Source organism: Schistocerca americana, chromosome 2 (assembly GCF_021461395.2).
Source record: "Schistocerca americana isolate TAMUIC-IGC-003095 chromosome 2, iqSchAmer2.1, whole genome shotgun sequence".
Classification (NCBI taxonomy): Eukaryota; Metazoa; Arthropoda; class Insecta; order Orthoptera; family Acrididae; genus Schistocerca; species Schistocerca americana.
This window is the reverse complement of record NC_060120.1, coordinates 307,070,990-307,085,278: the sequence shown is the minus strand read 5'-3', so window position 1 is coordinate 307,085,278 and position 14,289 is coordinate 307,070,990. Positions and strand designations below refer to the sequence as shown.

The window sequence follows — 14,289 nt, the reverse complement described above, 5'->3', positions numbered from 1 at the left end:
TATTGTTTGTGCATTATTTATTGAAAACTAAGAGGCTAACTGGTCAGACGGACCAGTACTCAGTCCTATATCCAAAAGTTTATCTCACAAAACTTTCATTTTCACCATTCCTACACATAGACTGTCATCTAGTTCTACAGCTACTCTCTGATTGATAGTAAAATCACTGCTAAAATGTTATGAAATCTAAAATGGTATGGATCCTCACTGGAGTGAGGGAAGTGTCAGTACCACAAAAGTATGTTTATTAACACATGACTTGTTTTTATGCACAATCATCAGATGTGAAAAGACAGTACATGTACTTACTCGGAAAGTTCATACTTCTAGGTAGTGCCATCATATAGTTACTACTAATGCTTCATTCAGAGAGGAACTAAAAACTTGCAAGCTGAGGCCACTACCGCCACATTAGTCTGATGTGAAACAACTGCTGTATACTTTTCATAATGAGTTATAATCACTAGACATTTAACATTAGCTTAAATGGTAACCTATTTGGTTATATTTACTACAGATGACTAAACAGAGAGTATGTATGTCCCAATCACAATTTAATCATGTCTTATTCTTGTTAATCCTACTCCAAATATGAAAAACTTTTATTATAGCTGACTGGGGCAAGCTGATGACTTTGCCATCTACTGGGCACTGCTTATTTCTAAGCAGCTCCACCCAGTAATGAAGTCAAAGGTTCAAAGAACGTAGGATTGAAGCTTATGATCTCCTTTTGTTTAATGAGCACGGTTTTTCTGTGGGAAAACCACAAACTTTGCTCTTATCACAGACCATTCAGAAACTGCTCCTGCTGAGGCTGTAGCACCTGAAGGCCATCCCACAAAAACTCCCTAATTATTTACATGATGAACTTCATGCAGAATATACTGAAGAACCAAGGCCTTCAACAAATGCTGCCTCCATTAAGCCAAAACATTGCTGAAGCATGCAATGTGGATCAACCAAAACAATTATCCTCTGATTAAATACTACTGAGTAAAACACACACACACACACACACACACACACACACATGTTAAATAATTAATGTGCTGTTTTACACATTATAAGAATAAAAATTTATTCGTCTTGTATTGATATCGTTGTCTTGCCCCCTGCTCAAAGTACTCTTATTAGCTTTTAATATTTTTAATTAGTTGTGATTGTATTTAAATAAAAATTTATAGAACTAAGTAGAGTATAATACAATAAGAGGCTATTTTTTTTTTTAAAAAATCTGTCAAATGAATTTGTTAAAAAAGTGTACACTCTAACATCGTCACTTGCCCCAGTCTTCCTTGCATATTTATCAAGCACTAATTTTGACTTTTTCCATTCTTTGTACATGGAGAAGAATATCTCCCAGGACATAGATATGATTTTAGAGATGTCACGATTTCTAACTCTACAAACATGTAAAACCCATTTAAATGCTCTCACTTCATTGTTATACTTTGTAACTGCAAGAGTGTGCATGGCTTCTGTCTGCACTGTAAGGTTGTGAAAGCCTCACAACCCTTAGCTGACTGCTTATGATACTGCATTTCACACTGTTATTGCTAGTTGTAGCTAGGCGTTTTAAGTAATTAACGTGGCGTATGTTCGACAATGTTAGATGTTCATGTGTTAAATAGTGTTCATTTTCTCATCGTATCCCCACTGTCTGCTCTCCATTTGTAGATGTGATGATGCGTAAGGCATTCAAATTGGACATACATTTGTAAAAAAAAAAAAAAAAAAAAAAAAAAAAAAAAAAAAAAAAAAAAAAAAAAGTGAGACTGAGTAGGAATTAGATTTTTGTTTTCTTTCCAAGCATTTGCAATGTTAGATTTAACAATTCTTTCTCCATCTGTTTGTTTGGCTCCCCTCATGTTTTTATGTTTTTGGATTTAGCAATATTACAGTTGTTATGTCACGATGACACCAACTTAACATGAAAGGTGGGAGGAGGATATGACATATGAGGGGGGACCCAAAAGTAACCGGAATCATAATGCTGCACATCGTGTACTTGTAGTAGAAGTTTGCGCCGCCCTAAGTTGTAGTAGGAGCTCTGCTGGGTCATTCTAGTACCACGCGGAGTCACCCAACAGTGAGAAGTGTGGTTTCTTTGCCAGTTCTTTGAGTGTGCCTACAGTGCAGACGTGACACGAGGAAATGGCTAGTTCTTACAAACAACGTGTGGCAGTGAAGTTTTGTTTCTTGCTCGGCAAGAATGCAGCAGAAACTGTTGCGGAGATTCAGACAGCCTACAAAGACCATGTTCTTAGTAAAACGCAAGTGTACGAATAGTTTTCTCAGTTTAAAAAGGGAGAAATGGTGGTTGAAGATCAGCCCCGTTCCGGTCGACCTTCAACTGCTCGAAGCGAAGACAACATCGACAAAATCCGTGATCTCATCAGTGAAGATCGACGCAGGACAATCGACCAATTCGAGAACTTGTCCGGGTTGTCCTGGAGCTCAATTCAGCGCATCTTGACCATCAATTTGGGGATGCAAAGAGTGGCAGCAAAATTCGTGCCGAAGCTTCTTACCGGAGATCAAAGGGATCGTCACGTTCAAGCCTGTCTCGAAATGAAAGATGCGTTCAAAGATGATCCACATTTTTTCAACAAAATCATTACAGGTGACGAGTCATGGTGCTATGGGTACGATCCAGAAAGTGAACAACAGTCATCACAATGGAAGTCACCTGGCTCGACAAGTGAAATCGAATGTGAAAACGATGTTGATCTGTTTTTTTGACATCAAAGCGATCGTACACTCTGAATTTGTCCCTGAAAACCCGACAGTAAACCAACAATTCTATTTGGAGATTATGAAACGGCTTCGCAGAAGTTTGTCGCCAAAATGTCCGGCTTTGTGGGATTCTGACGTGTGGTTCCTGCATCACGACAACGCTCCCGCGCACACGACTCTCAGCGTTCGCCAGTTTTAGTCCTCAACGAAGACGACTACCTTGACCCATGCGCCCTATTCGCCGGATTTAGCACCCTCGGACTTCTTCCTATTCCCGAGGATGAAAAGAGGCTTGAGAGGGAAGCGTTTTGCGGATGCAGAAGACGTAACCCGCAATTTCATGAAAGTGCTAGCAGGTATCAAAGAGGACGAATTTAAAAGATGCTTCGAACACTGGAATGAACGTTTGGACAAGTGTATTAATGCTAATGGAGAGTACTTTGAAGGAGATTAAGGTTGTATTTGAAAACAATAAAGTATATGCTTTCTAGAAAGAAATTCCAGTTATTTTTGCCCCCCCCCCACCCCCTCGTATGTCGTGTGTCCAAGTCAGAAGTGTGTACAATGAACAGTAGCAGTCTCACATATGTTGGAACACTTGCTAATTTAATTGCTCATCCGGCTTATGATGCACGTCACGGTTTTGGAAGTCAGCACACTATACTTTAGGAGAAGATCCATAAATTATCAAGGGTATGCATAATTTTGTACTTGCAGGATTTCTTTTTCTTTTTATCTGATCTATGAAGCTATGAAGTATGGTACAGGATGGGAAAAGGTTTCGTTTAGGCCGCAGCTTAGGTAAGAAGGCTGTTGCTTCTACAAACGTAACAAAGTTTATTCTAAAAACATAACAGCAAGCAGGGTACATTAAGGGCGACTAGTGACCGTGGGTGATGACGGGGAAGTCGGCGTACCAGCCGAAGGCGCCGTGGTGGCCAGTGTGCGCGCCGAAGTCGACGTAGTCACCGTGGTGGTGGCCGCCGTCTCCGCCCCCGCCTCCGCCGCCTCCCAGGTGGTGGTGCGCACCGCGCTCGACGCGCGCCGCCTCTTCCGGCAGTGCGGGGGCGGCTCGGGGGGCTCTGGCCGCCGCTCCCGCCTCCTCCAGCAGCGCGATGTCGGCCTCTCCGTCCAGGGGGATGGCCAGGAAGCGCGGATACGCGCTCGCCGACGCCAGCGCCGTCAACACCAACACTGCTGCCACCTGTGAGTACGTGCGCACATGAGTACTTAGCATCCCCGCAAGCATCAAAACTATAACGAACGACAAATTCATTTTGCTTTAAGACCAGTTACGGTGCTTTCAGTCATACTTTCTGAGTGCTTATGTTTCCATTTCGTTATACATTTTGGCTTAAAGGCAGGCCGTACGAACTTCCGCTCGTCCATATGATTCGTATTGATAGGTTGTGTAGGGCACGACTAGGACTTCAGTACATGTAAATAAGAAGCAGCGACTGTCAGCCGTTTTCGAGAAAACAGAATGTTAACACTTTACGTGTGCTTAAATACTGTTTTGTTTTTTCCTTTTAATTTATTGCCCTTCGGGACGTGCCCATTCAGCCATCTCAATAGTGGAAAGTCAAGTATGGCGTTACGAACGTAAGTATAACACAACATCCAGTCCCCAAGCGGAGAGAATCTCCTACCTGGTGACGAATCGAATCCGGACGCCTTCGGTCAGCAATCAGCCGCGCTAGCTGCGCTACACACGGTACTTCGTTTGGTCGCTAGCAATCAAGCGTTCCGCCGCCGATCTAGTAAGCGCTCGTTAGTTTCACAATCGTGTGGTCTGTGGATCGAATCTCACTTACGGAATATGCGTGGTACACCTCGAAATTGTGCCATGACCGAGTACGCTGTACGAATGTAAACCAAGCCTGTTTAGCAACAGACACATTGAAAAAAAAAAAAAAACCCATGTAAATGCAATGATTCGGCGTTCATTACAAGTGCTGTATGTCGGAATAGTCACTGTTTTCCACGTTTCTGTGATCAGCTTCATCCTGTTTCGTGCTGTGTACCATAAGTAACACTATTCTTGTCACACATGTAGATGCAATGATGTAAATAAAATTACTGTAATGATTTGACTGAAATTTCTTGTGTATCCTTTTTTTAGTTCCAATCTGCTCATGAAAATTTTTTTCTCCTTATTTCAGGATAGGTATTTGAATATAATAAATTATTCATTCAATAATGTCAGTTTGGAAAGTCATAATAATTACGCGGGAATGAAAAAAAGGCGTAAACTATTAATTTGAAAAGCCTATTATTTAGAGTGGAGAAAATATCCCTTTGAAGGAATTGTGCTTTTGTTATCATTTTGCCTTTATTTCCGTGTTTTAAACAAAGAAAACTCATTGATTATATTACTTAAGTTTAGCAACTGAATAACAACAAAAGGCTTAGTACATAAGTAAGATATACTTCTAGCAGCGTTAAATCACCACATGCTTGAGGAATGCAGCGGATGACCAATGGGAGAGTATTAGCTTGTCTGCACACGGTTCGACTTCTATAAACAGTATATACTTGTCTATAGGTACAACACCGAAAAACTCGCGTAAATTTATTAATAAGTCACGGAAGGCTTATTCTTGAATTCCTTTTTACCTGCACAGCAGATCGCACCAACCGAAATTTGGGATCAGCAGAGGTGCTGGTTGGAAGGCCAAATAACTTATGTACGGTATCCCTTGCGGCCCAACAGTTTTTTTTTTTTTTTTGCTTCCATCACCGTCACGTCTCGTTCCAACCCTCTGCCCTCTGTCGAAGGTATCGGCAGCAATCGGAAGCCTCCGGCCAAGCAGCACATTTGCTTCAGCACCTGCTTGTCGATCCTTGAGATCGTGTAACACTGTAGCGAAGTACCAGCAAGAACTCCGTTGCTGAACGTGTGCAGGCGGCAGCTGCGCGAACTGAATACAGCGTTCTCACATAAACTATATTAAGCAAGGTTTCTGTTCAGTAGCAGGCGTTTCTTTAAGATGCTACGTGGACGTAATAAAGGTGTTAAGACGCCACCCACTCGCTACGGCTCCATGAACATTGACGAAATAACAATAATCTTCTACAAAAGTAAGCACAGCGACTTTCAAATGCATTAGTGGCACGGCAACGACGCAAATAAACGAACAGTGAAATTTGTGTAGTTGAGAAAGAGGCCTGACTGAACAGTAGGGTAACACGACTATCAAAGTCAACGTTAAAATGTTCACGCCGCCAATGCTCGATCAGATTAACGTCGCTCTGTACCTTTGAGTGTAAGCACTACTGCTTAAATTACAAGGGAGGATATTTACTGTAGTGTCAGCTGACCATGCCACTTTTGTATCGATCATTAATCGGAACTAGATCGCAGTCGACTTCTATTGTTGGTCGAATGGTATTTTTTTCGGAACTAAATATTTCGATCTCGAATTTTTGCCTGGTTATTTTCTACCATCATGGCTAGCCTATGTCTAGCCGCACACATAATGTCAATGGGTTTGATAACTCCTATCGGGGCTAAACTGAAGGCTGCCCTGTCGTCAGATACCAAAAGAATCAACACATCATGTGCCTAGTAATGACTGTCACATTACTGCGAAGGATAAACTTTCCAGTCTTTTGTAAACAGCGCAGACCCCCCCCCCCCCCCCCCCCCCGGCTCCGCAATACGTCGTAGAAACATTCATTTTGCCGTCCTGTCGTCAAAACTTGCTGTTTTCGCGCAATTACCCAAGTTCTCGTTAACGGTTTGAAGCGAAGTTTATGGACTGTGTGGCTGGTCCCGGCGGAGGTTCGAGTCCTCCGTCGGGCATGGGTGTGTGTGTTTGTCCTTAGGATAATTTAGGTTAAGTAGTGTGTAAGCTTAGGGACTGATGACCTTAGCAGTTAAGTCCCATAAGATTTTTAAAAAAAGAAGAAAAAGCGAAGTTTGTGGAGCGTGGTGGTCTAGTGGTAAGCGTGTTCCTGGAAATCGACAGATTGCGGGATCGAATCGCGGACGAACCACGGAAATTTTAAGTCTGCTTTTAATCTTCACGTCTCAACGATGTGGGGCGTCGCCAGGAACGGCATATGGCTCGGATTCCACGTTAAACTGTAGGTCCCCTTTCCTCGGTTTGATAACTGGGGTGGACTAGGGGCACGCAAGTCGCCGAAGCGGCGTTGCGTTGAAAGACTTGCACCTGACCATAAAACCACAAGAAACTGATCGATGTTACTATGTTATACCCATTTCTAAGAGCAGAAAGTACAACTACTTTGGTAAATTCACCGAAAGAAGGTGCGTCAACGCAGCAGTCTAGTTACGCAGAAGGCGACGTTCCATAATACCGGAGCACTTGGATTTTCAAAACAGCAGAGTTGCATGTCCTCTAAGTTTCAAAGATATCAGCACAAATTTCAAAAAAAAAATGGTTCAAATGACTCTGAGCACTATGAGACTTAACATCTTAGGTCATCAGTCCCTTAGAACTTAGAACTACTTAAACCTAACTAATCTAAGGGCATAACACACATCCATGCCCGAGGCAGGATTCGAACCTGCGACCGTAGTGGTCGCGCGGTTCCAGACTGAAGCGCCTTGAACCGCTCGCCCACACCGGCCGGCGTCACAAATTTGAATGGGAAAAGAAATTCCTTTGGGGTGGAAATCTGATAAATTTTGATACGAAAACTCCATGTACATTATCTGATCAAAAGTATCTGGACATCTTTAGCATTCATTAATACGAGGTGTATCTACCCTTTGGCTTTACGACAGCTTGAACTCTGCTGGAGACACTTTCAGTGACGTGTCTGAATGTGTGTGTGTGTGTGTGTGTGTGTGTGTGTGTGTGTGTGTGTGTCTGTGTGTGTGTGTAGGAATGGCAGCCCGTTCTTCCACAAGAGTCGAAATTAGAGATGTTGGACGCTGGCTTCTGAAGCTCAGTCGACGTTCTGTATCATCCCGAAGGTATTCCATTCAGTTCAGGATGGGACTCTGGGCAGGCCTGTCCATTTCGGGAACGTTACTGTCAACAAATATTGATTCGCAGATGCAGTGTCATGCCCATACAAATAGTCATCGTCTCCAAACTGTTCCTCTACTGTTCGCAGCGCGCAAAGCTGTAAAATGTGTTCAGATCCTTCCGCATCTAATGCTATCTTAAATGCAAAAAGGGGATCTTATCCTGACTGCGAAAAACACCCTCATACCGTGGCAACACTTCCACCATACCTCAATGTTGGCGCTGCTCTTGACGGCAGATAACGTTCTCCAAGCATTTACCAAATCCAAACCCATCCATCGGGCTGCTGCAGGGTAGAGCGTGATTCATCACTTCGAAACACTTGTTTCCAATCACTCATTCCCCGGTGACATCGGTCTTTACACCACGTCGAGCGTTGTAAAGACAGATGAAACGTGCCGCTTATGAAGAGCTGCTCGATCACTGTGCCCCATTCATTGTTAACTCCCTACGCACAGCTGTTGTGCTAACTGGCCTGCTGGTAGCGCTCTGGAACTCCCGAGTGATGTGCCAACTGGCCTGCTGGTAGCACTCTGGGACTCCCGAGTGATTAAATGTGTGTGAAATCTTATGGGACTTAACTGCTAAGGTCATCAGTCCCTAAGCTTACACACTACTTAACCTAAATTATCCTAAGGACAAACACACACACCCATGCCCGAGGGAGGTCCCGAGTGATCCCTTCCACTGATTTCATGCGAGTTCTTACAGTCACTCCCTGAAATGCTCGTCGGCCCCTTTCCGTCAGCACGTGAGCTCTCCCTGGCCTTGGTTTAACTGTGGTTATTCCTTTGCGTTTCTACTTCACAGAGACATCTCTGGCAGTTTTACAAGTGTCGAAATGTACGATGGATATGTTAGTAGGTGACATCCAATGTCTCATCCACGTTCGAAGTCTCCCACCGAACCATTCTGCTGTTACAGCTTCTGTACTTATAACACAATACTCCCACCCCCTTTTATACTGGCGCGTCCGTCTGTTGTGGCATCTAGTGGTCAATTCCGTATTACGTAGGGGTGTTCGGATACTACTGATCAGGGGTGGTGACTGGTAGAGCATCCGGCTACCGTCTACTACCAACATTGGCAAATCCTGATTAAAATGTCGACTGTCTGAAGACACGACATAAGGCCAGGAAAAAGGAAGAAGGAGAAGAGAAGGCTCTAGGCAGATGAAATACTAGGATGGTTGATTTCAAATAAACACACTGACAGTTGTACCCCTCATCCTTGAGAGAAGTGAGCAGATGACGCAAGTAAAATTCTGATCAAAAAAGCAAAGTTCATGTGGAAAATTTCAAGTAGCAACTTTTCTCACAATCGATGAGTGAGTGGCGAAAATGAGAGAACGCGCTCTAATACTGAACTAGTTCCCCGCAGTGGTCTTAGTGTAAACAGGCAGACTCCAATCGCCATCCGTCTGCTGCTGTAAGGTGCTACCAAAGCTCACCAAAAGCATACGTAACAATAGACTGGTAACGACGTAATGATGTCTTTCTTCCCATGAGTTTTCTTCTTCACTGACGAGCAATTAAGTTCACAAACCACCTCTAGGATGAGTGTTGTAACTGTTTTGGAACGTACTGCAGAATCATTTTGGACTATAGTGATTTATGAGACTATCTTGGCGTTAATGCCTGATGTTACATTTTCATGAATCCAATCAAACTAGCTATGGCAGTTTTATGCACATCATTTCGACGATTGACAGAATCTTCTTCGTCATGTACTACGAGCGGTAATCTTATTGCTTGGTGTGTTCACTCTATGATTCGAGTCCAGGCAGCGATTACATCTAAGACCATCTTCACTGACAGTAGGCCTATGTGACGGGGTAATCTAGTGCAGTGGTAAAGACACAGTATTTGCATTTGGAAGGACAGAGATTCTTCGTTTTGCCATCTAGATTTAAGTTTCTGTGGTTTCCATAAATTCCTTAAGGTAAATGCCAGGACGATACTTTTGAAAAGGACACGGCCGCTTTCCCTCCCCATCCTTCTGCAATCCGATCTTAATCTATGTCTCTCAAGACCTTCTCGTCTATGGAGCGTTGATCCTCATTTTGGCAGCAGACGACAAAAATGATTAGTCTCGCCGAGAGGGAGAACATAATGGATAAGGCACTCAACTCGCTTTTAGAAGACGTTTTCCCAAGGTTTATGTAAATCGTTTTAGCGCAACGGCAGGATGGCCTCTTTAAAAAAAGTAGACGGCCGACTTCCTATCCCATCTTTGCCCGATGAAAGCTTCTACACTGTCCCTAATGACATCGTTACCGAAGGGGCGAGAAGCCCTAATCTTCTTCCTTCTTCAGAGTAGTCCAGTGGTCTACATATTGTCTTCAAAAATAGAATCATGGACTCAACTGAACATCTAATAAAGGTTTCTGGTATGTTGCTTACTTTGGACGCCACGCACGAAGTCCGGAGTCTGGAAATGGGCGAGAAATTATCACAGCAACGTACACCTGTCATCGACGAGGAGGATGTTCAGTGGTTTCCGTTATTTAGCCATTCAGGCAGTAATACTTCGAGGAAGCACAACTCAATTCCTCATTGTTTACTTGATGAGTCGATACAAGTGTAGTTTCCAAAGACAACAATTTTTTTTAGATTCTAAGAAAAGTCAGGGGACGTTATTATGCATGAGACATCTGCGAAAAAAATGATTCTGAGCAAGGCAGTGTCTGTGAGTGATGTTCAACCGTATACTTAAGAAAAAATAGAGAAAGATTCAATGTGGCGATTAACATTAAGCGTGCTGACATTGCTGTTCTCTATGAAAGAAAGAGTTACAAGATCTGAAGAATCGAATGAGCAATCTACTGAACACAGAATATGGCGTGAGAGTAAACCAAAGAAAGACGAAGGTGTTGAAGAGGAGCATAAATGAGATGAGCGACAACCTTAATATTAAAATTGACGATTGCGTAGTAGGCGAAGCGAAGAAATTCTGCTATCTTGGAAACAAAACAACGCATGATGGAAGAAGAAAGGGCATAGAAACATTGTTGGAAAGTGGAACATGGGTTGTGGTGGAACAGGGAAAGAAGAGAATCTAAGCGTTTGAGTTGGGTGTTACAGAAGAATGCTTAAAATTAAGTGGACTATTAAAGTTGAGGAGGTTCTCGACAGAATCAGAGAGGAAAGGGATATCTGGAGAACACCAACTAGAAGAAGGGAGAGGATGGTAGGGCATATGTTAAGACATCCCATTAGAAAGAAAGCATCCGAAGAGTTGGCGAATGGTATTTTCCAAATGATTATTAAGTGGTTCTCTGAAAATAGGCTCTCCCTAAATTTTGAAACGACGTGCTGCATTCAGTTCTGTAAAAGAAATAGTCTTACCAACAACTGATGCAGCATATGACCAGGAGTCAGTAAGTAGGGTAGAATGCTCCAACTTTTTGGGTTATACATACTGATGAAAACTTGAACTCGAAGAGGCATATTAGGAGCGTCTAAAACAATTAAATTCAGCTGCTTTTGCTCTCCGTATAACAGCTAATCTTAGAAATAAACACATGAACCTCCTGACAAAATGGTTCAAATGGCTCTGAGCACTATGGGACTTAACATCTTAGGTCATCAGTCCCCTAGAACTTAGAACTACTTAAACCTAACTAACCTAAGGACATCACACGCATCCATGCCCGAGGCAGGATTCGAACCTACGACCGTAGCGGTCGTGCGGTTCCAGACTGAAGCGCCTAGAACCGCTCGGCCAACTCAGCTGGCGAACCTCCTGACACATTTTGCATATTTCTACTCAGTAATGTCGTACAGAGTAATTTTCTGGGGCAACTCATCACTTAGAAAGAAAGTATTGATTGCAAAAAAAGTGAACATTAATATGTGGCGCATACACACGGACTTTCAAAGAGCTAGGCATTTACCGGCGCCGTCACAATACATATATTCACTAATGAAATTCGTCGTTAATAATCCATCACAATTTGAGAAGAACAACGATATATATACCTACAACGCTACATGACCTTTATTAAACATTGTTAAAGCTGTCACTGGCTCAGAGAGGAGTGCAATAAGCAGCAACGAAAATTTTTGATCATTCACCCAATAACATAAAATGCCTGACAGAAAGCGAAGCAAATTTCAAATCTAATTTAAAATCATTTCTCCTGGGCAGCAACGCCTTCTATTCCACTGGAATATATCCAACTAACAATTAAGGAAAGGTCACAGTTCGTAATAATAGACGGAAAGTCATCGAGTAAAACAGAAGTAATATCCGGCGTTCCCCAAGGAAGTGTTCTAGGCCGTGTATTGTTCCTTATGTATATTAACGACATAGGAGACAATCTGAGTAGCCGTCTTGGATTGTCTGCAGATGATGCTGTCATTTGCCGTCTTGTAAAGCCATCAGATGATCAAAACGACTTGCAAAATGATCTAGATAAGATATCTGTATGATGCGAAAAGTGGCAATTGACCCTGAATAAAGAAAAGTGTGAAGTTATTCACATGAGTACTAAAAGAAATTTTATTTTATCTTGTTAAATTTTGACATCATTAGACACTTTCATTTTATTTAAAGATTGGTATCTAGTATTTCTTAAAATTTATCCACAGGTCTGATGATGGTTTTGTAGAAGGAACCGAAACCGGTTACCTATATTATTAAAACATACATGATGTGATCAAGACTGAACTTTAGTCAAAATATAACAATTAATTGATCATTGATTTCCAAAAATGTTTACCAAAATTGTGTAAAAGAAATCAGCTAAATTTCGATTACGTGATAAGTCACACAAATCTGAGGGCTGTAAATTCAACTAAATACATAGGGATTACAATTACAAATAACCTAATTTGGAACGATCACACAGGTAATATTGTGGGTAGAGCAAACCAAAGACGGCGATTCAATGGCAGAACACTTAGAAGGTGCAACAGGTCTACCAAAGAGACTACTTACATTACGCTTATCCGCCCTATTCTGGAGTATTGCTGTGCGGTGTGTGATTCGCATCAGGTGGGACTGACGGATGACATCGAAAAAGCACAAAGAAGGACAGCTCGTTTTGTATCATCGCGAAATAGGGGAGATAGTGTCAAAGACATGATAGGTGAATTGGAGTGGCAATCATTAAAACAAAGGCGTTTTTCGCTGCGACGGGATCTTCTCATGAAATTTCAATCACCAGTTTTCTCCTCCGATTGCGAACACATTCTGTTGGCACATATGGAGAAATGATCATCACGATAAAATAAGAGAAATCAGGGCTCGCACAGAAAAATTTAAGTGCTCGTTTTTCCCGCGTGCCGTTCGAGAGTGGAACGGTAGAGAGACAGCATGAAGGTGGTTCATTGAACCCTCTGCCAGGCACTTTGTTGTGAATAGGAGAGTAATCACGTAGATGTAAATTTAGAAGGACATTGGGTGCAAGTGCTACTTTGAAATGAAGAGGCCAATACAGGCGAATAAGTAGCCGCATAGAGCTGTCAGAAGACTGATGAGAAGAAAAGAAAGTACGCCGATATGCCAACGGAGTCAATGGCTTATAGTGCGTTTCGTATGTATAAAAAGAATTTCACGAATAACTTGTGGAATTCAAAATATGCTATTTCGCTAAACTTCATGGAGAAAAGAATTTCCAGGTACTAGAATGTAAGCATGACTGATGTCTCAGAACGATAAAGAATCACTCATTCCCTTCAACCGAGACTGTAGGGCCCAGTGCTGCATTTGCAGACGCGTATGGCACACCACTGGAGTAACTATTTCGAGGACGGGCAAAAGCTGAAGTTGGGCACGGGGGAATAAATCGCCGCATAGAACTGTCAGAAAATTGATGAGAAGGAAAGAAAGTATGCCCATATGTCAACGGAGTCAATGGCTTATAGTGCGTTTCGTGTGTATAAGAAGAATTTCACGAATAACTTGTGGAATTCAAAATATGCTATTTCGCTACACTTTACGGAGAAAAGAATTTCCAGGTACTAGAATGTAAGCATGATTGATGCCAGAACGATAATGAATGACTCATTCCCTTCAACCGAGACTGTAGGGCCCAGTGCTGCATTTGCACGCATGGCACGCCACTGGAGTAACTGCTTCTAAGACGGGCAAAAGCTGAAGTTGGGCACGGGGGAGAGGTACTCACCGCGACCTTCATGCTGCTGGATGCTCTGTGCTGCTCGGACTGCCGTAGACATCCGCGGATCGCCCCTTTATAGCGCCGCGGCCGTCGGCAAAAACGGGGAGTCGCTGGCGTGGCGCGGCGCGGAGACGGCGCGGCCTGCTGAGCTGGGCCTCACCGGCCAAAAACATCGCCAGCTCGCAGAAGCCTCCCGCGCCTGCCTCTGCTAGCTCTCTCGATTCCTCCGCTGCGCCACAACTCATGCGGCCCAACCAAGCGCACTCCGAAAGTTTCCAGGAAGTCATTGCCCGATTCCCGCGGCCCTTGAAAACAGACTTCACATCTTTTCAATGTACTCGCTGTCAAACAACATGCACCATAGCGTCTTATCGAATTACTCTCCACGATGTACACTGAAGCGCAAAAGAAACTGGTACAGGCAAGCGT

At 43.0% G+C, this 14,289-nt stretch overlaps 1 protein-coding gene across 1 annotated transcript; it reads right to left on the bottom strand.

The window, feature by feature from the left end:
* Positions 1-3,553: 3,553 nt before the first annotated feature.
* Positions 3,554-13,905, bottom strand: LOC124596229. Its single transcript, XM_047135288.1, has 2 exons — positions 13,867-13,905; positions 3,554-3,940 (listed from the first exon to the last, which is right to left on the bottom strand). Exons 1-2 carry the CDS (start codon positions 13,876-13,878, stop codon positions 3,617-3,619), a joined length of 336 nt encoding a protein of 111 aa, XP_046991244.1. The 5' UTR covers positions 13,879-13,905; the 3' UTR covers positions 3,554-3,616.
* Positions 13,906-14,289: the final 384 nt, after the last annotated feature.